Here is a 25,718-nt window from a genome sequence, read left to right on the forward strand (position 1 = left end):
TATTTATTTGTAAATATATGATACTGAGAATGCTCAGAGAAGTGAACTACTGACTCTTCTTTTTGTTTTCACACAGGATGCAATTGCATGCTGTGTCTTGTCTTTTATTTCTTAGTGGCTCTCTTAATCTTCCTGAAGATTCAAAACCAGATTCTTCTGCAGGGACTTGAAAGCTGAAATATATGGTACAAAATATTTTCTGAATCTTGCTTCTGTTATTACTACTGGGTCTGTTTCTTTGATCATTTTCCTTATGGAGAGTTGCTTCCCATGTCAGGACATGTTCCAGAGCATTCTTTCTTTGATCTGATAAATCTTGGCCCAGCTGTGGTATGGCCCAATCATTTGACTTTTTCCTTTAAAAAATTACTAGTAATTTGCATTTGCAAATGCATGTCAGGTGATATTCTTGCTTAAAAGCCAAACTGGCCTCACTGCATTGCAGATCATTGTTGAAGGCTCTAGTCATTTGTAATGTTAGAGTGATGTCTTAATTCTTGTTATAGTTTCTAAACTCCACAGGTTAGCTAAGTGCACACTGCTTATTTAGAGAAAACATTTGATAAGGATTACTTATATTCCAAAAATCGTGGGATTTGAGTTGGTGAGATGCATTGCTGTTGTTTGGATTCTCGTTTGTGGTCGTGCTACATCTTCATGGTGGGTATCAGTCTGCTGCATGTATGGATTGGAGGGGCTTGAAATGGCTAATGATGCAGCTGCGGTCTGGCTTCTGCATCCCCCTGCAACTCAGACTAACCTGAGCACAACCAAGCCCCCACCCAAACAGAACACACCCCCATCCAATCAGACCATAGCCAACCCCACCATCCAATCAGACCACAGCCAAGCCCCCAACCAGTCAGAACACACCTCCACCCAATCAGAACACAGGCAAGCTCCCAACCAATCAGTTCAAACCCCACTAGCAGTTAAAAGGAAGAAACAGCTGCGATCACACATTGCTCCTAGAAGCACGAAGCTGAAAACACCAGCCTGAAGACGACGAATGAGACTTTGTTGAAACATCGCCAAGACACTTCCAATTTTACACGGGAGAAAACCCGAATAACCAAAAATCTACATATATATATACACACACGCATGCACGCACACACACACACACACCCCCTTCCCAACCATTCAAACGGATGAGGAAGTTATTTTGGGGGCCACAAATAATTTGTGTTATACTTTTTTGTGCATACTTCCATTCCTCCCTTCCGCTAAACTCATAGACCAACTTGATTCTCAATGCCAAACTGGGTTTTCATACTAGCTTTTTCTCACAAAGATGGCACTCATGTAACTGTCCCAACTAATTCATAACAATATTGTGTGCTGATGTGCAACTTTGAAGGAAAGTTTCATTTTTTATTATGTTCAATTTTCTATTATAATGGGAGGTGATTATCTCCCCAGAACTTTATTTATTATCTCTAACAGGACCACAATTCATTTAATTTAAGACCTAACTATAGGCCTTCCCTCAATTACATCTAACAACAGAATTAAGTCATCATGAACAAATACGTTTCCTTAGTTGCATCTAACAACAGAACAAAACCCTATATTGTTTCTGCCTTTACTTCATCCCCAGCTCATGAAAGAAACTGGATTAAGTTTGTCCTTAGTGCAATATTTTCTGACAATCTCCAAAAGCAGATTCCAGATGAATAGAACAGAATAGAATAGAACAGAACAGAACAGAACAGAACAGAACAGACAGAATAGAATAGAATAGAATAGAATAGAATAGAATAGAATATTCTTTATTGGCCAAGTGTAATTGGACACACAAAGAATTTGTCTCAGGTGCCTAAGCTCTCAGTATACATACAAGCAACAAAATGATAAATCATAAGATATAATCATAAATCATAAGATACAACCAACAAAGTGATATTCATAAAATATCAATAGGAGTTGGTAATAGAAAAGAAGAGAAGGATAGTAGTAATACAATCTCACTTAGATTTTCATTTTGGAAGAAAGTGATATATTTTCAATGACTTGAAAGAGAGACAGTGGAGGCAGGATAGAAATCAGCCATTGGCACAAAAAATTCCATGCTGATATAATTTTATGCCAGCTCAAGGGTGGAATATATTTAAATTTACAGTGAAAAAATACCCTATGTGTGACATAATGTTAATTTACGCATTATGCATCAATCTAAACCATTTATTATGAACTCATACATGGTCTAGAATTTTTTTAATGCTCTCATGGAAAATAATGTCTTTAGACAAACATTAACATTAATTTTATTTAAATGGAGTACAATGAATGTCTGTAATGTACCTACTTTTTATTACTCCCAGCCAATTTGTGTGCATTAAATCAGGAAAAAGAAATAAAACAGGTCCTACTGGCTTGGCAAGCAGCTTGGTTGCTAGCTTCCTTGTCAATTCTTCTGTAGGCTATATGTGTAGGTGGTAGGGAGTTCCTTGTGGGATAAAAGGTGCACTTCTTTAATTTCAGCAGAAGCATCTTCTTGGAATGACACCAGCCTTATCACACCAGGACTGAAGAAAGCTGAGAGAGTAGTATAGTATTATAATTAAGTACTCTTTGATTCTCATTGGATGAATCAGTCTGTTACATGTACAGTAGGAAAGTCAATGATGTGCACAGAGCAGAGACAAAGGGCTGAACTGGCCATCTGGGTTGTATAGAAAAAGTGCATAGGCAAAGCAATACAAATCTTCATCACAGCATACATTTTTGGCAACCTAAGCCTGGGTCAGAGAGAAGACAAGAACTTTCTTCTTTTGCCGAAGCTCTTCTGAGGATGGCTTCACTCTTCCGACACCTGTGGGTGTTGCTATGGAAGAACTGGCTGAGTGTCAAAAGGCAACCGGTAAGTATAGAAATTAAAAAGCAAGATAATTTTAAGTCCCAGGGAATCTGGGAGAAAATATTATTTAAGGAAAGGTAATAATACACTTTTTGAAAATGATGAGTCTAAAAAATATTTTCTTTAGTGAAATTCGATTGCACATGTGGTGCTATTCCATGTCTGATCAATGAATAAGAGTCATAACTGTATATTTTATAGATATATGTATCTATAAGTTCTTCCTTGTTCAATACAAGCTGCTGCTGCTGTATTTGTGGAAATTTTTTTTTTTCTTGTTCAAGTGTGCCACATTGGATGGTACCTACAGGTGAAGTGAGGGAGTATTTTTAAATGTTACATTAACCAAGCAGAAAGCCAGCCAGCAAGTAACGTTTGGGTTAGAATCTCTTCTCCATTGCTAATTTTTTCCATTTTTGTTTTGATGGAATAGTAAATAAACATGTCCTTGTACTCTAAGTATTATTTCAATATTTCTACCGAGCTGCTTATATCTTTAATTACACACTTCAAGAGTTGGTAACTTACAGCAGAGAATATTTTGCTATTTCACTAATTAGAAGATGCTCATCTATATCCATTATAGTTCTCATATATATATACTTTATTAAACTTTTTTACATTAAAAGCATAGAAAAAAAGGAAAAAGAAAAGCTTATATCATTTAACAGCTATTTGTGGTGTTTTTCATCTAACAATAATCTGTGCAATAATGACAAACATTAAATTATACATATATGTGTTCTTATTTTATCTATTGATTATGCTTAGTAACTAAATATTCCTATCTCCTTTCCATCCATCCATACCACCGTTCCCATATACCATAAAATACTGATGTCTCTTTATCCTTCAGACTCAGAGTTAGTTTGTCCATTTCTGCGCAATTCATAATTTTTTGTATAATAAGTCTCTCTGAGGGCACACATGGCTGTTTCCAACATTGAGCAAAGGCCATCCTAGCAGCAGTTAATATATGTAGTATTAAATATTTTATACTCTTCAAGTATTTTTTTTTAAAAATCCCCAATAAAAAAAGTTTGGGTTCTAGATCCAGTTGTTCATTCGTGATTTCTTGTAGCCACTTTTTAATTTTTAACCAATATTTACGTGATTCGGGGCAGGACCACCACATATGGTAATATGTTCCCTTTTTATTTTTACATTTCCAGCATATGGGAGACATTTTGGGATACATTTTCGCTAGTCTCAAAGGTGGCAGGTGCCACCTGTAGAACATTTTATATGCATTTTCTTTGTATGCTGCTGATTTGGTTAGTTTATAATTTCTGTTCCATATTTTCTCCCAATCTGATAAATTTATATTATGTCCAATATTTTGACCCCATGCAATCATACATCCTTTCACTACTTCTTCCAATTCTACTTCTAGCAAGTATTTATAAATTTGAGTAATATTTTTTTTGTCTGGCCCTAGTAAAATTTTATCTAATTGTATATCCATTATAGTTCATTGCACAGTCAGCCAGATATTGACAGATATTTGACATTTTTCTACCTATTGAGTCCTTTCAAGGACCTGGGATAGGTAGATGTGGATTACATTATTATTACATTTATTTGCTGCCTATCTTGCCATGGGCTATTATAGGCAGCTCACAACATAAAAAAATTAAGAAATTGAAAGGAAGTTTAAACGAAGTGAAAATAATAGAACAATAAAACAAGGAAAAAGAAAACAAAGAAAATACATCAATATGATTAGTAAAAAAAATGCTATGCTGGCTGCAAATTCTGGAAGCTTTAGTGCCAGCACTAAATTGGGGAAGGCTGATTTAGATTAAATTAGAATCTGCACAAGGAAGCATTTATGCAACAAGTAACTTATTAAAGGTAGCAGCCTTTAATTGTATATATTAGATTTTATATACTGTAGCAGAGATGCTGATGGATTATAGCCATTTATTTTTTAACCTTCTCTGTGTTGGATTCTCTCTCTTTTATGATATGAATTCTTCATGTAAGAGCCTTTTATTAATTATTTTTAACTAGAATATTTTTGTTCTATATCCCTTCAAGGCTGATTCTTGGTATTTTCCGTATATGAAGTTTTGAAAGGTTTCCCCCCTGCATTCTAAACAATTACATGATAATTGCTGAAAGGAGATGGCAGTATTTGTAACAATTTCACTTAGCTTTCAATCATTATTCTGCTGCTCTACTATTGGTCTTATTCCCCTTTGTAAGCCACTTTCTCTAGATTTGCCTTTGAAGCATTTATCCCCTCACCTTTAGCAATGCATTTTCTATTTTGTTAAGTGCTAAAGTTCAGTAAACCAATTTGAGAAATGGCATATGAACAATGCATCATAAAATAAAGCAGCTCCACTCTGCTTAGCAGCTTCTGACAATAACAGTACTGACATAGAGGAAAAGGAGAGGAACAGTTTGGTATCGTGGTGAAGGTGTTGTCCTAGAAATCAGGAGACTCTGAGTTTTAGCCCTGCATTTGGTATGAAAGCTGGCTGCGTGACTTTGGCCAGTCACTCTGTCTCAGCCTAACCTCCCCCACAAGATTATTGTTGTGGGATAAAAAGGAGGAGGAAAAGTATTGTGTGTTCACCATCTTGAGTTTTTTATAATAATAATAAAGACAGGATATAACTAACTAACTGAACAAAATAAGCAATAATCCCAGTGAAGGCCAAACAGGAGCAACAGGGGGGGCTGAGTGAAGAAATGGTGACAAACTTTTATTAACACAGCTGCTCTCATGGCTTGCCAACAAAATAGAAAATTCTGGAGATTTTTAAGGTCCATTTGCTCTATTAAATATTGTTCATCTAATCATGCATTTATTAATATACTTTTAATATAATTTTTCTACAAGTATATTTCTCCTGGGTATCACATTTATGGAAGGGAAGCCCAAGGTTTTACTGATACTATTCTAAAATGTTAAACATACAATTCATTCACAGTGAGAGGGGACTACAACAGATGCATTCAGTTGACAAATTATACTTCATTTTATGCTGAGGAGCATTTTACACATGAGTTTGGTATAGGCAAGATTTCTCATTGCATCTCAAAAAATACGTCAAAATTGTTGAAGAATTATTATTATATTTTTGAAAATAATTTAAACATTTTTAGAAAGTTTTAGAAGTTTGTAAATGCCCATTCTTGCCATTATTTCAAAGACAGAAAATATCATATTATTTCCGTTTTTTCCATATTTTGTGAAAATAGACCTTGGGAAAGTTGTATCCAATTTAGCCATAAAGTATTAGCTTTTATGTTAAATATTGTTCCTCTATTTATAAAGACATTTTCTTTTAGCTTATACAGATCTATCTGTTTTGCTTTTTATCCGGTGTGCCTTAAAATTCACCAGGATGATTAATGTCCTGCAACAGGCATTAATGGGGAGTGACAGGGTGCTCAATTTTGGTATTTGGTACTACCAGATTTCAGTTATGTACTCGAGGAAAGCATTTTGCAGACTTTTTTACCCTGCCAATTGAAATCTGGTTTCTTGTTAAATAATACAGTATTATATATAGGTCTTGACTATATACAATAAATGGGATGTCTCAAGCTATCACACTACAAAGTCCCCCTTCCCCCACTGCCTCCACCGCCGCCATAGCTGCCGCTACTCTCCAGGCCGTGAAAAATCACAAAGAAAGCTTCGCAGATTGGGCTTGTGGACTTAAAAAGCCCAGGCTGAAAGGACCAAGTGAGCTCAGAGAGGCAGAGAGAGAGAGAGCAGAGAAAGACGACCGCCTTCACTCCAATCCAATGAGCCGCCCAGAGACACTTTTTGAGAGCTGAGGGGAGAGAGAGAGAGAGAGAGAGAGAGAGAGAGAGAGAGATTACAATCCCCTGATGAAATAGAAAGAAAGAAAAAAGATAAAGAGGAGGAGGAGAAGAAGAAGTAACGAAAGTTAAAAGGAGCGGGAAGAAAATAAAATAAAAAGAGAAGAACACATTGTGGGAGGAATGGATGCCGCTGTGGGACAGGCTCTCCACAACCGCCATCTTTGCTCCTGCTGAAGAGGGGATTTAAATTGACCACGCCGAGCAGAGACTCACCAGCACCATGCGAGCCAGTTTTTAGAAGTGTTTATAGCAGCCCAGATATAATTCCAGCTCAAGATTCAAAGATGTTTTTTTTTTTTGTTACCATACTTTGAGCATCCCCTCCATCATTTTAAACTGGATTGGATTTGAATCTACCACTATTTAAAAAAAAACCCTCCCACCGGAAGACTACAAAAAAGCACGCAAGCTAAACGCTACAGGAAACAGGCTGCTGCTTGTCTTCTAAACAAAGGAGTCAAGCAAATGACATTCGGAAGCCACTACTTTTAGAACGGAGCTGCTGGTGCTCAAATAACAATCTCTGCTGCTTTTCAAACTAACACTACTGCTGCCCTTTCCTCTGACGACAACAACACCCCACACTTTCATTGTTACCTTTAAATTATCGATTCATCTACTAACTTAGCGCCTGGTATAATTAATTGATAGTTTATCCTACTTATCCTTAATTGCTTAGCTATTTTTGTCATACAACTATATTCCATTAAGTAAGAGTTAACTCTAATATTATTAATCATTAATTATCATTACTTTCATTTATCAATTATCAATTATCATTAGGCATTAATTAATTAGCACTGAATAGCTGAATATCCAATAATCTAATTAATTAATTATTAGCAACTCAATAGTTAAGTAAACTGACATAGTTTACTGTTCTATGTTAATTGATGTATTATTGACATTAATTTGTTATCTGAGTAATTACTTTCTAATTATTATTTCACTATTGATATTGACTAATTAATTTCGTAAAATACTTAAGGAACATTGACCATGCCAGGCAAAAACTCCAACAGATCTGCCAAACACCCTCAAACAAAAGTTGTCACTACAAACAATGACCCAAACGACTCCAGAATATGCTATAAATGTAACGCATCCATAGACGAATGTGATGAATCCAAGAAATGCCAATTATGTACCAAGTATGCCCACCACACCTGCCTGAAAATAAACAAATCGATAGCCAATTTCCTACAATCAGATCCTACATTTATCCATATATGTCCATCTTGTTTTCCAAAATTCGACTACTTAATTGCCATGTCTAATAAGGTCTATACCTTGGAAACAACTATAAAGTCACAACAAACTATATCGACTCCATTGAGGCAAGCTTAGAAAAAAGAATACTAGCACGTATTGAACCACGTTTCACAAATCTTGAAAAAAAAATTACATTACACAAAAAAATGAAAACTCAGCAGATCAAAATCTTTTCCCAATCCAACAAACATTACCTAATCCACAACTTAAGCCACAAATATCTGCCAACCAACCAAACAACATAGCCATACCCGTAAAAGATACCATCGAGAGAGAACAAAAATGTCAAAATGCTATATTATTTGGATTAGATAATACCAGTGAACCAGATATCACAAAGGTTCGTAACATCATTAAAAATTATAATTCAGCCACCATCTCCCCTGACAAAATAATCCAAGTCTCCAGAGATGGACCAGAATACAAAAACAGTGATGGCTCAATGGCGTCTAGATTCTGTAGAGTCATCTGCATAAATGAGACCCGCAAATGAAAGTTCATTTATGCTATAAACTCAATTGCCAGAACCAATTCCATCCACAGCATACTTAGATCGCGGCCTGATCTATCATTTCCGCAACGGATCCGTTCCTGTGAACTCCGCAAAACGACGGGAAGACGAAGGCGAATCCAACCTATACATTGACTACTGTGCTGACTGCATAAAAAGAAAAACCTACAATCGAGTACCTACCATCCAACCCCCACATCACCCAAAACATCCAACCAATCGTACAGAACTTTGAACCAGCCGTCATCCAAAACTAGGTATGCACGCCCCTTATTTCCTCTATACCAACCACTGCAGAACTTAAATGCAAACTGATAAATGCAAGAAGCATTGTAAACAAAATGCCTGAATTTCTCCTCTTGTTAAATACTGGTACATTCGACATCATATTTGTATGCGAAACATGGCTGAACTCATCCCTCCCTGACTCCATCATTTCAGACAGAGAGTATCATGTCTTCTGGTCCGATTGCGAAACCCGCAGAGGAGGTGGAATGGCTATCTTTTACAAAAAGTCACTGAATCTAAAAAATATTCAAGTTGCACATAAACTCGCTCTACCAGAAACTATTGTCTGTGAACGATCCCTTAACATCACACTTCACTTCTTACTATGCTACAGAGCCCTCGACTATGACATTGCACATGGGAACATGTTAACCACACTACTAACATGGGCTGCCTCTTGCCCGTATCCTCTCATCTTCCTGGGTGACCTCAACCTACCTCTTATTAATTGGATAACAAATGAATGTACAACTGAACCCATCCATACTACCCTGTACAATGCTGTTACAAATCTAGGTCTTGATCAACTAGTAACTAACAATACAAGACTCAACAACTGCCTTGACCTCATCTTCTGCAACAACGCAAACTCAATTTATGGACTACAAATAAAAGAACCCTTTTCCAACAGTGACCACAGCATGATAGACTTCTGTCTCAATATATGCCCTTACAATAATCTCCATAATAATGGTATACCAAACTACAATTTCAAAAAAGCCAACTATGATCTTACAGACACCGACCTCTCATCTCTTGACTGGCAAATTCTATTCTCTAACTGTATCACTGCTGAAGACCACTATAGTGTTTTCCTACTTGAAGTCAATAGAGTCATTAAACTATATGTATTACAAACCACCACCAAAACCAGGAAAAACAAATTACCCATATCAATAAAAAAGCTCCAATCCAAAAAAAAATTCCTCTGGCGAAAAAACAAAACTGGCTATGTAGCCAACTTTAAAAACCGCTACAAAAATATATGCAACCAAATAAAGATTGAATGCACCAATTACCACATCAAACAAGAAGAAGACCTTCTGTGCACAAAATCCAATTGTGCTTTCTATAATTTTGTAAACAACAAACTTAAAGACTCGAGATCCATCCCACCCCTAAAAGGATCTAACGGTAAAGAATATAATGATGAATCAGTTAAAGCAAACCTCTTTAACACATTCTTCAGCTCAGTCTTTGTTAACAGTAATGGCTCATACCCAACATTCTCCAATCGTACCAACAATAATTACAGCGATCTAACACAAATAGATTTCACAGAAGATAATGTTGAAAAGGCCCTTCACAAACTGAAACCATCTCTATCTATTGGACCTGATGGTCTATGTGCATACTTCTTAAAAACGCTCTCCACTGTTATAGCAGAACCCCTAAGCATAATCTTTGAAAAGTCTTTCAGGACCAGCTCCCTTCCCAAACTATGGTCACTAGCCACAGTCATTCCTGTCTTCAAAAAAGGATACCCCAGCCTAGTTGAAAATTACAGACCAATTTCCTTATGCTGCATCACCTGCAAAGTAATGGAATCAATCATCAACCAATCCACCACCCTCCACCTAGAAACAAACAACCTACTCTCTAATAAACAATTTGGTTTCAGAAAAAAATTATCCTGTAATTTACAACTTCTTCACTGCAAAAACATATGGACTACAAATCTTGATCAGGGCAAAGCAATAGATGCAATTTACATAGACCTCTGTAAAGCTTTTGACTCAGTGGTATATGACAAACTTCTTCTAAAACTAAAATCCTACAGCATTTCAGGACCCTCCATAATTGGATAACAGCGTTCCTGTCAAACAGACAAGTGGTCAAAATAGGCAGTGCCTTGTCAAATCCTGCTCCTGTCAATAGCTGTGTCCCCCAAGGCAGCGTTCTAGGACCAACACTCTTCATATTATACATTAATGACCTCTGTGACCATATTATAAGTAATTGTGTTCTCTTCGCTGATGATGTTAAACTATTTAACACTACCAACAATACGGCTACCCTTCAAAAAGACCTTGACTTTGTGTCCGAATGATCAAAAATTTGGCAACTCCAAATCTCAGCCAGCAAATGCTCTGTCTTACACATTGGAAAAAAGAATCAGAACACTAAATACAAGCTCGATGGACATTACCTTATAGATGACCCTCACCCTGTCAAAGACCTTGAAGTTTTCATATCAAACGATCTAAGTGCCAAAGCCTACTGCAACTACATTGCCAAAAAGGCTTTAAGAGTTGTAAACTTAATCTTGCGTAGCTTCTTCTCCAGAAAGATTACACTACTAACCAGAGCATACAAAACATTTGCTAGACCAATTCTCGAATAAAGCTTGCCTGTCTGGAACCCACACCTCATTTCGGACATTAATACAATTGAGCGTGTCCAGAAATATTTTACAAGAAAAGTTCTCCACTCCTCTGATCACAACAAAATACCTTATGCCACCAGACTTGAAATCCTGGGTTTAGAAAATTTAGAACTCCGCCACCTTCGGCATGACCTGAGTATAACTCATAGAATCATCTGCTACAATGTCCTTCCTATTGAAGACTACTTCAGCTTCAATCGCAACAATACACGAGCACACAATAGATTTAAACTTAAAGTGAACCACTCCAATCTTGATTGTAGAAAATATGACTTCAGTAACAGAGTTATTAATACCTGGAATGCACTACCTGACTCCGTGGTCTCTTCCCAAAATCCCAAAATCTTTAACCAAAGACTATCTACTATTGACCTCACTCCATTCCTAAAAGGTCTGTAAGGGGCATGCATAAGAGCACCAGGTGCCTACCGTTCCTGTCCTAATGTTCCTTTGATTGTATCCAATTCTTATAGTTATTTCATGCTTATACTTATATATACTGTTGTGACAAATAAATAAAATAAAAATAAAATATTAAACTTAAAACATTGTACCTTCATTACAGTAGAGAACTTTGTATTAGGAAAACCCTATCTATTTTTCAAGTTTTTATAGATTGTTCAATTTTTGTATGCCTTTTTCTTTTGAATGCAGATTTTATAAATATATTTTGCCATGATGCTGGATCATTCCTAGTTGAGGCTAATGGCAACATTTGAAAAATTAATAATATTTTTAAAAGGATAATCATTTTTAAAGATAAAATGTTCTCAAAATAGACTTAATGAGTTCCATGGTTAAATTTAACTTTAATTTTAATTTATAGATGGATTTTATTTATTTTATTTATTTTTTTATTTTTTCAAATTTATATACCGCCCTATCTCCCTAAGGACTCAGGGCGGTTCACAGGCAGTTAAAATACATATAAATACAAATTAAAAAACAACAATTAAAAAACTTATTCTATTGCCTAATTTAAAAACAATATAAATAATAAAAAACCCCTTAAAACCAATAACTTTAAAATCTAATCCAGTCCCGCGCAGATGAATAAGTGCGTTTTAAGCTCGCGACGAAAGGTTCGGAGGTCCGGAAGTTGACGAAGTCCTGGGGGGAGTTCGTTCCAGAGGGTGGGAGCCCCCACAGAGAAGGCCCTTCCCCTGGGTGTCGCCAGACGGCACTGCCTAGCTGACGGCACCCTGAGGAGTCCCTCTCTGTGGGAGCGCACGGGTCGGTGAGAGGTATTTGGAAGCAGTAGGCGGTCCCGTAAATAGCCCGGCCCTATGCCATGGAGCGCTTTAAAGACGTTCACCAACACCTTGAAGCGCACCCGGAAGGCCACAGGTAGCCAGTGCAGTCTGCGCAGGATAGGTGTAACACGGGAGCCCCGAGGGGCTCCCTCTATCACCCGCGCAGCCGCGTTCTGGACCAACTGAAGCCTCCGGATGCCCCTCAAGGGCATGTTTTCATGTTTTATACTAATAGTATGATTGCAATTTAAAACTAATTTAATTAAAATCCCAAGATGTTTATGAGTTTATGAGTAATTAAAATAATTTTTCCCTGTTTCTATAATTTGGGGCCAACACTGATGAACAGAACATAGATCTTTTAAAAATTATTTTAAATCCCATCACTTAACAATATTTTTATATGTCCTCAGTAATCAAAAGCAAATCCTTGTTTCGCTCAGGCAGTGTCATCATCTAAAGTTCTGTACCTGCAATTATTCTTTTTTAAAAAAAATTATGGAGCAAATATTTCTCCAATATCTGAATTGTTCTGTAGTTTTCATAAAAAGGTTTCAGTGACATTATACTGTGGAAATTAAATAAGAGGGTGGGCAACCTTGTTTTGTTGCTCTTTATATAAATTATGAATGAGATTTACAATTGCTTTTCTTTAAAGTATTACTTCTGGATCACATACAGGAATTTATTCCTAATTTAAATTTTTATAATGTCTTGAGGAAAAATAATATCAGGTACCTTGTCATTATTTTATTTGTTTATTCATATTCCGCCTTTATTATTTTTACAGATATCTCAATTGTTGAACATTATTATGAAGGAATAAAACTATTTTTCTCTTTTGTTCCAATGAACCTAGTTTGCCCTTGATGAATTCATATTGATCCAAAATAATGTAAGCCCTCAATTTAATTTATTAGCCAATATTAATAGAATCATCCTATTTCATAATAGTAGAGATTTGTTTTATATATTGATAAATTATATTTTGGTTTATTTTTAAGTATTTCAATTGGAACTTTTAATTTATAAATTCTTTGTCTAGTTTGTTGTTTAGTAAAAAGAAAGAATGGTTTCAGACTTGCCCCCAAACAATCATTTAGGAAAGCAAACTCTCAAATCCAATTGATTGAAGTGAAAAGAACTTTTACTAAAGACGTTGGTTGCAGGAAAACTAGGTGGAATCTGAAGTTACCGCTCACTGATACAAAGCCAATGTTCCCCATCCTTCCTTTTAATGTCTGGTCCATTGCCACCCAATCCAGGACCACCATGATGTTGTGGAAAACTCAGGGTTGTTTAGGGTGCTGGACTGTCACACCCAAGGCAAGGTGTGACATTAAGCCAGAAATCCAATGTTTGTCCAGCCAGAAGAATAAACTACCATGGGGACTGGTCTACGTCCATTCCCAAATGGGAACAAGAGGAAGTGGAGAACTGGGGAGAACCAGACCTGAAAGCAGATTGGGAAGCAGAGGAGAAAACCCTGATACAGAAGTGGAGGCTGAAAATCTGGGAAGCCAGCAGGAACTCTGGAGTGGCCAGCTCAAGTTCAGTGCCTGACTGAAAACTTTGCTCAACCTGCTCCTGCCCCATCAGCACCAGCCATCCCATCTGCTTCCACATCTCACTGGCTCTGTTTGGCCCACCAGATCCAACTGTGCCATCAGTGGGACCTGATGGATTACATCCCAGAGTTCTGAAGGAGCTGGCAGATGTTATCTCAGATCCATTGTATCATATCTTTAAAAAATCTTGGAGCATCGGGGAATTACCAGAGGATTGGAAAATAGCCGATGTGGTTCCCATCTTTCAAAAAAAAAAAAAAAAAAAAAGGGAGGGAGGCAACAGACACAGGAAACTACAGACCAATTAGCCTAACATCCAAACCAGGGAAGAAACTGGAAAAAATAATAAAAAACAGATCTGTGAACATCTAGAAACAAAATTAGGTTATTTGCTAAACAAATAAAGTTAATTGACAAAAGACAAACCAGAAATAAAAAATAAAGTAAGCACTGGTAAGAGAAAGTAAGCCAAATGGTAAGAGAACGCCTGACCTTGATGAATATAAATCACCAGGATCTAATAGATTGCATCCCAGAGTTCTAAAGGAGCTGGCAGATGTTATCTCAGAACCGCCATACCAAATCTTTCAAAAATCCTGGAGCATAGGGGAAGTACTCGAGGTTTGGAAAACTGGAAAATGGGAACTACTGATGTAGTTTCCATTTTCAGGAAAGGAAAAAAAGTAGACCCAGAAAACTATAGACCAGAGGTGGTGAACTTTTTACTCACCAGAACAGGTACCTGCTTCACTTGCGTGCGTGCTATTTGCGCTAATGCACGGTCCTATCTGCACACGCACACGGTTTTTGCACCAGCATGTACATGTGCAGCTGCAGGTGAGTTGGGAGACAGCTCGTGTGTCCGGAAAGATGGCTCTGCGTGCCACCTTGGGCACACGTGCCATAGGTTCGCCATCATGGCTATAGACCAATCATTCTAATACCAATACTTGGGAAGATCCTGAAAAGATAATAAAAAACAGATCTGCAAATATTAGAAGCAAATAAAGTTATAACTAGTAGGCAGCATGGGTTTCTTAAAAACAGATCATGCCAAACAATCTTATTTCATTCTTTGATAAAGTCACTAAATTAACAGACTAGTGAAATGCTGTAGACATAGTATACTTAGATTTCAGTAAGCATTTGACAAAGTAGACCACAATCTACTTCTTGGTAAGCTAGAAAAATGTGGAATAGACATCACCACCAGAAGGATTTGTAGCTGGCTCAGAAACCATACTCAATGAGTAGTCCTTAATGGTACTACATCCACATGGAGAGAAGTAAGCAGTGGAGTACCACAAGGCTCCATCTTTGGCCCAGTACTTTTCAATATCTTTATAAATGACTTAGATGTGGGAATCGAAGGGGGAACTCATCAAATTTGCAGATGATACTAAACTGGCAGGAATAGCCAACATCCCAGAACAGCGGTCACCAACTAGTGGTCCGTGAACCACTGGTGGTCCGTGAGAAAATTCTGATGGTCCGCAGAAAAATTATTTCCATTTTTTATATTGCACTAAATCAGGGGTCCTCAAACTATGACCCCTGGGACGGATACATGCAATGAATGTTTGTGTTGCTGCAGAGAGTCTCCCCCTTCGGGGTCTTTTTGTGTGAGTTGGAAGGAGGCAGAAATTTTGACTTGGGGTCTGCTTCGGCCTCCTGGTACGGGGCTTTAGGTGAAGGCTGGAGGGAAGTGCTACCAGTTGCGAAGAGCTGGAGGACCTTGTTTCAGTGGGACTGCATCAGTGGAACTGGCTGACCATCTCAGCCTGCTGAGCCTCCAAGCACCAGTACCTGGCCTTGTACTCCCACAGATCTTCCCTCTACTTGGAAAGCCTATGCTTGTAGTTGTCAGTGAGACACTTTTGCTGAGTGTCTTTCTCAGTCAGATCTAATTTGAACTGATGTCAGCGTTCCAGAAAACCCCATCTTGCAAAAAAGACTCCGAAGCAGACATCTTTCAGAGTTCTTTTATTAGCATAGGTAATCTGGTATAGTTGGTGGAAATCCAAATCTGGGGATCCGGGTTCCTCCCTCAATAATACAAACTCCAAAATCCCCATCCTCATGACGCCTCTGCCGATCACATGCTCCAATCTTCAACCGTCCCATCTCGAGACATCACTCTGGGCACTCCTCCAGATGAGAGCTCAGCCTGACCTTGACCGGCAGGAAGAATGTTGTTATGTCTAATAGTCCCTTGTACCACCACCACCCTCCTCTACTTTCCCACACAGGAGAAAGTGGCAGTGTGTGGAAGCCTTTGGCCTAGTATGGCTTAGCTTTTCCAGGAATCCAATTCCTTGGGCCATGCTCCAAGCTCTCGAACCGGTCTTGCTGCCTTGAGGCCATGTACCACTTCTTCTGACGGAGAGAATCAGGTGTCGATAAGTCCCTGAGCATCCATGCCCACTGCCCCCTCTGGGATTTCTTCCTTCTCTTCCATCTTCACTGAGTCTTTGCACCACCCAAGGCTTTTGGTGGATGCTGGGGCCCAGCACCCCTAACGGCCCCACTTGGGGTGCCTCTATGCTCTAAAGGAGATTCGGATTAATGTCAGCGTTCCAGAAAACCCTTCTTGCAGAAAAGACTCCGAAGCAAACATCTTTCAAAGTTCTTTTACTAGCATAGGTAACCTGGCACAACTGGATAAAATCCGAACCTGAGGATCGGGGTTTTTCCTCAGTAAGACAACCTCCAAAATCCCCACCCTCCTTGACCCCTCTGTCGATCACATGCTCCAATGTTCAACCGTCCCATCTCGAGACATCACTCTGGCCACTCCTTCTCCAGACGAGAGCTCAGACTGACCTTGACCGGCAGGAAGAATGTTGTTATGTCTAATAGTCCCTTGTACCACCACCACCCTCCCCTACATTCCCACATAGGTGAAAGTGGCAGCGTATGGAAGCCTTCGGCCTAGTATGGCTTCCAAAGCTGACAACTGAGCTGTTTGGCCAACTCTTTCTTGTGGTGGCTGCTTAGCTCCAACAACTGGTTCCTGTTAGAGCCCTAAGGAGCCCGGGCGGGGAGGCAAGGAATTGGCCACACCCACCCAGTCACATGACCACCTAGCCACACCCACCCAGGTGGTCATTAGGCAAATCATATTAGTGGTCCGCGGGATTTAAAATTATGAACTTAGTGGTCCTTGAGGTCCGAAAGGTTGGTGACCCCTGCCCCAGAAGACTAACTCAGGATCCAAAAATATCTTGACAAACTTGAACAATGGGCCCTGTCAAAAGAATTAATTTTAATATGGATAAAAGCAAAGCTCTACATTTAGGCAGGAAATATCAAAGTATTAGGCAAGACCTGGCTCAAAAACAGTAACTGTGAGAGGGACCTTGGAGTCCTAGTGGATGATCATTTGAACATGAGCCAGCAATGTGCAGCAGCAGCCAAAAAAGCTAATACAATCCTGGGTTGTATAAACAGAAGCATAGAATCAAGACCACATGAAGTATTCACAAAACCCCAGTAAGACCACACCTGGTATACTGCAACCAATTTTAGTCACCATACTACAAAAAAAGTGTTGAGACTTTGGAAAAAGTTAAGAGAAGAGCAACTAAAATGATTAAAGGCCTGGAGACTAAAACATAGGAAGAACGGCTGCAGGTTTTGGGTCTGGCTAGTCTAAAGAAAAGAAATTAGGGCTGACATGATAGCAGTATTTCAGTATTTGAGGGGCTGCCACAGAGCAGAAAGGGTCAAATTATTCTCCAAAGCACCAGAGGGCAGGACAAGAAATAAAGAAACTAATCAAAGAGAGAAGCAACCTGGAATTAAGGAGAAACTGCCTAATAGTGAGGACAATTAACCAATGGAACAGCTTGCCTTAAGAAATTGTAGGCACTCCATCACTGGAGGTTTTTAAAAAGAGACTGGACAATCACTTGTCTCAGATGGTATAGGTCTGTGCCACAGGTGGCATGCGTAGCCATATTGGTGGGCAAGCGATCTCGGCTCTGGCGCCCAGGTGCATGCCAGCAAGGTGATTTTTGGACCTCTGGGCTCACCAGAAATAGGAAAACAGGCTGTTTCCTGCCTCCAGAGGGCCTCAGGATGGTGGGGAAGGCCCGTTTCTCTCTCACACCAGGGTCCAGAGCCTTTCTAGGAATCTGGGGAGGGTGAAAATGCCCCCCCCGAGACCCTCCAGAGGCTAGAAACGGCTCATTTGCCAACTTCCAGTGGGACTGGAAGGCCCATTTTTTGCTGTCCCCAGGCTACAGAGCTTCTCTAGGTCCCACTGGAAGTTGATAAACAAGCCATTTTCAGCCTCTGGAGGGCCTCCGGGAGGGTAAAGCCATTTTTGCCCTTCCCGGACCCCTAGGAAGGCTCTGGACCCTGGTGAGGGAGAAAAATGGGCCTACCGGGCCATTGTGTGCCAGGAGCATGGGGAGCACATGCATGCTTGGGGATAGGGTGCATAGAATTATGGGTGTGTCGCACGTGCGCGGACCACCACCCCCGTTCCTGGCATGCAATGACAAAAAGGTTAGCCACCACTGGTATAGGTTCTCCTGCTTGAGCAGGTGGCTGGATTAGAAGACCTCCAAAGTCCCTTCTAGCTCTTTCCTATCCTATCCCATCCAATCCCATCCCATCCCATCCCATTCCATATAAGGGCCGGAATAGCTCAGGCTGTTAGAGCCTGTTATTAGAACACAGTAGCCTGCAATTACTGCAGGTTCAAGCCCGGCCCAAAGTTGACTCAGCCTTCCATCCTTTATAAGGTAGGTAAAATGAGGACCCAGATTGTTGGGGGGGCAATAAGTTGACTTTGTAAAAATATACAAATAGAATGAGACTATTGCCTTATACACTGTAAGCTGCCCTGAGTCTTCGGAGAAGGGCGGGATATAAATGTAAACAAAAAAAAAATAAAAAAAATAACAAGGTAGCCATGCACCACTTGTTAAGAAAATGAAGGGAGAAAGCATGGTGCCAACCTTTGAACAGGGGGAACCCGTTTGTCTTATATCAAAAGAATACTGAGGTCTGGAGGAGATTTTTAGCAACTGCTAAATGCTTCCACCACTAGACCAGGGGTGAAATGCTCCCGGTTTGGACCAGATCACCCGATCCATTAGCGATTGTGGCGGGTGGTTCAGAGAACCAATAGCAAAAATCCCTGCCCCCCCTGCCCATGCCCAGCTGAGCCACGCGATCATCAGAGGTTTTTTTTTTCTTTTAAAAGCATTTTTTCGGCCGAAGAAAAAATGCTTATAAAAGTAAAAAAAAAAGCCTTTGATGAGAGTGCAGCTTAGCTGGATGCTAGCCAAAAAATGGGGGGGGGGGAGGGAGTCCATTTTTCCTCCCAGCAGGCTTCCCTGAAGTTTCCCTGAAGGCTGTTGGGAGGAAAAACGGACCCCCCCCATTTTTTGGTTATCCTAGCAAGCCTGCTGGGATAAAAATGAACTCCCCCCATTTTTTTGGTTTGCCTAGCAGAGCCTGCTGGGAGGAAAAACAGGGTGTGTGGGGGGTTCGTTTTTGAGAGAGAGAGAGAGAGAGAAAGAAAAGAGGCAGGGAAGGAAGGACGGAAGGAAGGAGTATAAACCTGCCACTAGACGCAGCTTCAGAGGATAATCCAGGGCTGGAAGGGGCCTGGAGGTCATCTAGTCCAACCCTGCTCCAGCAGGACATTGCTAGTGAGTTTCTGTCTTTTGATCCCCCAGACACATAGCCACGCCCACACAATCACATGACACGTCCACCAAGCCACGCCCACCAAGCCACACCCACATAACTGGTAAAAAAAAATTAGATTTCACCCCTGCCCCAGACTGTGCTATCAAAATAATATCTGGGGCTAAATTGCCTAAACGTAGATTCTATTCCATCATGCTGAGAGAATTAGAAGAGCTCAGGCCTTCATAGATAAAAACCTAGCCAGAGGGTTCATCCAGTCAGTGAAATCATGCATGGCAGCCTTATACTATTCAGGGAAAAGAAGAATGGCTTCCTCAGACTGTGCATTGACTACCACGGGCTCAATGCTATTTGTGTGGAGAATTTGTACCCCCTACCACCTGGCAAGGAATTTTTTTTTTTAACCAAACTGGACTTGAGAGAGCCTTACTACAGAGTACGAATAGAGAGGCAGATGAGTGGAAAACTGCTGTCCCACTAGTTGTTTCCAATTTCAGGTGCTCCCATTTGGCTTATAAAGAATCCCCACCATATTTATGCAACTGTTCAATAAGGTGGTCCATGAACATTTGTATAAAGACATCCTTTATACAATATCCTGAACAATATTTTAATCTACACCAAGGACAAACGTGAAATTAGTAAGGGCAGTCCTAGAGAAACCCCATGCCACCCAATTGTACACGAACTTTCCAAATGCGAGTTTCACAAAACCAAGCTAGACTACTTAGGATACCGCATCTCCCACGAGGGGATAGAGATGGACTCAGAGAAAGTATGAGCTGTTCTTAAATGGCGAACACTCCATACCCAAAAACAGCTGCAGAGCTTCCTTGGCTTCACTAACTTTTACCGGAAGTTTATTCCGGCTTTTGTGCAAATTGCTTAACACAATGTAAGCCGCCCTGAGTCTTCGGAGAAGGGCGGGATATAAATTCAAATAAAAAAAATCATATTCCCAATCTCCACACTACTTAAAACCAAAGGAGAGGAAAAACCCAACTAACTTTTATTAGTGATGTCATATTGGCACATCTGGGAAAACCCAGATCTGAGAGCTTCCGGGTTTTCCACACCCAAAAGAAAGTTCAAGACCTTGCCCCTCTCCCACATGTCCACCACACATCCAATCAGTTATTTTCCAGAACAGACAATACCTCCTCCTTCTTCTCCACCCAACTGCAGGGCCCCATGGTCTTGACTTTCTATAAAGAATGTTATTGCAATTACGTATCTTCTTCTCTCTATGCAATTCCCCCTCCCAATTTCCCACAGTAGGATTTGTGGCAGGCCTGAAACCTGAGGGCACAAAGGTAGAAAAATGGCTTCCAGGTCTGAGAGGCTGCCCCCCATCAGAAAGGATGTGTTGCCTGGAAAAGAATAATACAATCATATCATTAACTACCCCTCCCCCCCAGGGGGACCCTTTGGCTTACCAGGATACTTGCCATGGAATTGTTTGACTAACTTATCTGCTTTCACATTCCAACTCTTAACCCAGGTAGCTTCAGACAAAGGGTACCCTTTCCAGTGTACTAAGTATTGTAATTGGCCCCTATATATAATTGGCCCTTAGAGTCTAATATTTTCTTGACTTCATAATGGGTCTCGCCTTGAACTACTATAGGAGGAGAAGGTGGTTGGGTTTGAGGTCTTAGGCTGGAGTCAACTGAGGGTTTCAGCAAGTTACAATGAAATACAGGGAGTATTTTCTCTAACATGCGAGGGAGGCTAAGCTGAACTGTCACCAGTTGATTATTTTTACTATTGGGAAAAGACCTAGGAACTTGGGTTCCAATTTCTTACTAAGTAGCCTTAACCGTATGTATTTAGTGGATAGGAAAACCTTATCCTCCACCTGGAAGTGGGGTTGGAGCGAGTGGTGCTTCTCTACCTATTTTCTATACTACTCTGCTGCTTCTAACAGTGCTTTTTTCATATTCTCCCACCCTTTCTTTAACAACTCCATCCATTCTGTTAAAAACATGGATGAAGGGGGCTTTCTCGGCAGCTCAGCCATGGGAACAAACTCCATGCTCTTGGTGACCTGAAAAGGGGTCAGTCCAGTGCTACTGTGCACTGCATTGTTGTAAGCCACTTCTGCAAATGGTAATAGGTCTGCCCAGTTCTCTTGTTGGTAGTCTATGTAGCATCTTATGTACTGCTCCACCATCATGTTTGCACGTTTTGCTTGTCGTGTCCCACTCCTCCGCTGACGGCCGGGTCAGGGAAATCCGAATCAGGCTTGCCTCTGCAGCTCTGCCCAAAGTCCTAGCAAAGTCCTCAGAGCAGGCAGGAGACCAGAAAGTGACTTCAGCAAGATAAGTTCGACTTTGCCTGACTCAGAGACTGCCAGAAAGCAGATCCTTTATATAGGCCATGGGGTGTGGCTCCATGACTCAGCACTCATTAAGGCCTGCCCCTCCCTTCCTTCTGTTGCCTCCGCCTATCCAGTCTTCTGATGCGAGGGTCACTCCAATCAGCAGCTGTTGGAAATAAACTTTCCTCAGGCTTACATGCTATGGAGGAGGGGGAGGGGTCTAGCTGCTCCGTTTGCCTGGGCATGGAGCCAGGGCTGGGGCCGGGGGGTGCTCCCTCCTCTGCAGCCTGCTTGGGCATGGAGCCAGGGCTGGGGCCGGGAGATGCCCCCTCCTCAGCCTGTCTGGGCATGGAGCCAGGGCTGGGGCCGGGAGGACATTCTTCAGTGTTCGGAAGCAGATAAGCAGACCCCGGCTGCGGTGAGAGCGGGCAAGACACAACATTGCTGCTCCATTAGTGCTTGGATGGAAAGCTGAGTTAAGTCCTTGTATGGATCCAATGGACCTCAAGAACTCTCTCCAGAATTTTGCGGTAAACTGGACTCCCCAGTGTTGCGGTGGGGTATTCCATGCAGGCGGTATATGTGTTTGATGAACAGTTTCGCAAGTTTCTTTGCAGACGGTAGTCCAGAGCAAGCAGTGAAATGGGCTTGCTTTGAAAACAGATCAATGACTGTCCAAATTATTGTGCTTCCCCCACTTTCTAGGAGTTCAACTATAAAATCCATCGCAATTTCTTCCAAAGATCTGTTGAGGCTTGCCACTTGCTGAAGAAGTCCGGGGGTTTTCTGGGTCTCAGCTTCATTGTCGCACATGTGGCACAGCTCCTCACATAGTCTTCCACCTCTGGTTTCATCTTTGGCCACCAGAATTATCTCCTAACGAGGTGTAGGGTTTTCAGGAATCCAATGTGGCCAACCAGTTTGGAGTCATGGCTGCGCTGGAGCACTTTGAGTCTCAGGCTTGCGGAGACATACAATTTGGATTCCTTCCATGCCAGTCCTTCATCATCAAGACGTCTTTATTGTCTGTGAGCCAAGGTCCGCTGGGAGCGCCACTTTCAACTTTGCCATTAATCCATCCTTGGTGGGGTTGGGTGGCTGCCTCATTTGGACCTGGGCAGCTGATTGTGATAAAGGGGATGATGGCATGGACCACTTCCTCCTGGCATCAGGTTTTTCCCTGGTGGTATGTACTTCAGTTCAAATTTGAAGCGCTTGAAGTATTGAGCCCAGCGGACCTGTTTGGGAGACAGTCTCCTGGGGGTCTTTAGGGCCTCAAGGTTTTTGTTATCAGTCCAGACCTCGAAAGGCACTTTACTTCCCTCTAGGAAATGCCTCCAAGAGAGTAAAACCTATCGAACCACATAAGCCTCTTTCTTCCAGATGGCTCATCGTTTCTCTGTGTCATTGAGCTTTTTGGACATGTAGGCACAGGACAATAATTGTCCACTAGTGTTCTTTTGTAGGAGTACTGCAGCCATTGCCACATTACAGGCTTTGGCTTGTATGATGAACTGCTGCTCTGGATCTGGGTGCTGCAGGATCAGTTCTTGGACGAACAGTCTCTTTAGGTTCTCAAAGGCTTTTTGGCAATCCATTGTCCATGTGAGTGGCTGGTTCGGCTTTTGCTTTGTCAGCAGGGATCCTATTCTTAAAAGTTCAGTTGGGGTAGAGCCACCTCTGCCAAAGCCGGGATGAATTGCCTATAGAAATTAGTGGACCCCAGGAAGCTTTGAAGTTGCCTGCAGGTGTGTGGGTGTTGTCAATCAAGAACTACTTTCACTTTCCCTGGATCCATCTCTATGCCTTCACTGGAAATTTGGTAGCCCAAGCAGTCTAGGGACTTTTTGTGAAAGTCACACTTTGACAACTTTGCATAAAGTTTGGTGGCAAGGAGTTTTTTCAGCACTTGCCGGAAAGTTTCCCATACTCATTGATGGCTAAGATGGCGCCGACGAAGGCTGCCTCGGTGAAATGCTCTCTAACTGTTTCTTTATTTCTAATTGTTCTCTGTGACTCACTACGGATTTCCTACTCACGAGACCATCTGCTAAAAATTAAGGAACATTTCTTTAAGGAGCAGCTTTCTTTAATCTCACCCCCGCCTGTCTTTACAAACACGGAGGAGATTCTAACACAGGAGGAGGCAATTCCCATGGAGCCATGGATTACTAAAAAAACCAAACGACGGAAACGAAGGAAATGAGGTAAACGATCTGGGATCTTAATCAAGCTAAGAACTCGCACTAAAACTCCTCTGCCTTCAATTTTCCTAACAAATATACGCTCACTTGCAAATAAGATGGATGAAATACTCCTCTTAAACAAATACTATTCTGATTTTCGCAATTCAGCAGTCCTATGCTTCTCTGAAACCTGGTTAAATGAATCAATTGAAAATAGCAGCCTGAACATTCCAGGATTTCAAATTGAACGATCAGACAGGATTCCAGAAACATCTGGTAAAAGAAAGGAGGAGGCTTATGCCTATATATTAATTCAACCTGGTGTCAAGATTTTAACATAATTTACAAATTCTGTGACAACAATTTAGAGACTCTAATTATCAACTGCAAACCTTACTATTCGCCTCGTGAATTTTCCTCATTTCTTCTAATTGCTGTTTATGTCCCACCACAAGCCTGTGTAAACGAGGCATTACGAACTCTAGCTGACCAAATCATGGAGGCTGAAGCCAAACACCCTGATTCACTGGCCATTGTTTTGGGAGATCTAAACAAGGCAAACTTAAGGAAAGAACTACCAAAATACTTTCAGCATGTCAATTGTCCCACCAGAGGCAAGAATACTCTAGACCACTGCTACACAACACTAAAAGATGCCTATCGGTCTTTACCACGTGCAGCTGTAGGACACTCTGATCATTGCATGATTCTCCTTGTACCTGCTTACAGGCAAAGACTTAAAGCCATAAAACCAATAGTGAAAACCTGGACGGAGGAATCAGAATTAAAGCTACAGGCATGTTTTGACTGCACTGATTGGAATATTTTTAAAGATACCTCTGAAGACCTGGATGAACTCACAGATACTGTAACATCATATGTCAGCTTCTGTGAAGACCTATGTGTACCTACAAGGAACTTGCGAATACACAGTAATAACAAACCTTGGTTTACACCTAAATTTAAGCAGCTACGACATTCCAAAGAGGAAGCCTACAGAAAAGGTGATAAAATGCTGTACAATCAGGCCAGAAATGCACTAACAAGGGAGATAAGAGCAGCAAAAAGAAGCTACTCTGAAAAGCTAAAGAATCAATTTTCAGCAAATGAACCAGCAAACATGTGGAAAACTCTTAAAAATATCACTGGCTATGGCAAACCTCCTTCCCAGGCTGAAGGTAATCAACAACTGGCAGATGACCTGAATGAGTTTTACTGCAGGTTTGAAAGGAAACTACAGCCACCTATCTCCACAACCCCCATCCCAGACACACCAACAACAGCCAAGCCTCCTACAACTGACCCCATTTCATTGGGTTCACAACCCCTAGTGATCACAGAAAAGGAAGTGCAGGACCTATTTCACAGACAAAAGCCAGGAAAAGCTCCAGGCCCAGACAAGATAACTCCTTCTTGCTTAAAAGTCTGTGCTGACCAATTGGCCCACATCTTCATCCATATTTTCAATAAATCACTAGAGATGTGCTATGTTCCTTCTTGCTTCAAACGCTCTACCATCATCCCAGTGCTGAAGAAGCCCACCATCAAGGAACTGAATGAC

At 40.8% G+C, this 25,718-nt stretch overlaps 1 protein-coding gene across 2 annotated transcripts in view; it reads left to right on the forward strand.

Annotated features, from left to right (window-relative positions):
- The window catches only part of ABCA12 (ATP binding cassette subfamily A member 12), a 393,723-nt gene that overhangs the window by 87,662 nt on the left and 280,343 nt on the right, over positions 1–25,718 (forward strand). The window contains exon 1 of one of the 2 annotated variants that reach the window (XM_058185931.1): positions 2,477–2,863. The exons of the other annotated variant lie outside the window; for it this stretch is intronic. Coding sequence (XP_058041914.1) covers positions 2,795–2,863 — 69 coding nt within the window. The 5' untranslated portion in view covers positions 2,477–2,794. Of the gene's footprint in view, positions 1–2,476; positions 2,864–25,718 lie in introns of those variants that run through there. 2 annotated transcript variants of the gene reach the window in all.

This window comes from Ahaetulla prasina, chromosome 1 (genome assembly GCF_028640845.1).
Source record: "Ahaetulla prasina isolate Xishuangbanna chromosome 1, ASM2864084v1, whole genome shotgun sequence".
Lineage (NCBI taxonomy): Eukaryota > Metazoa > Chordata > Lepidosauria > Squamata > Colubridae > Ahaetulla > Ahaetulla prasina.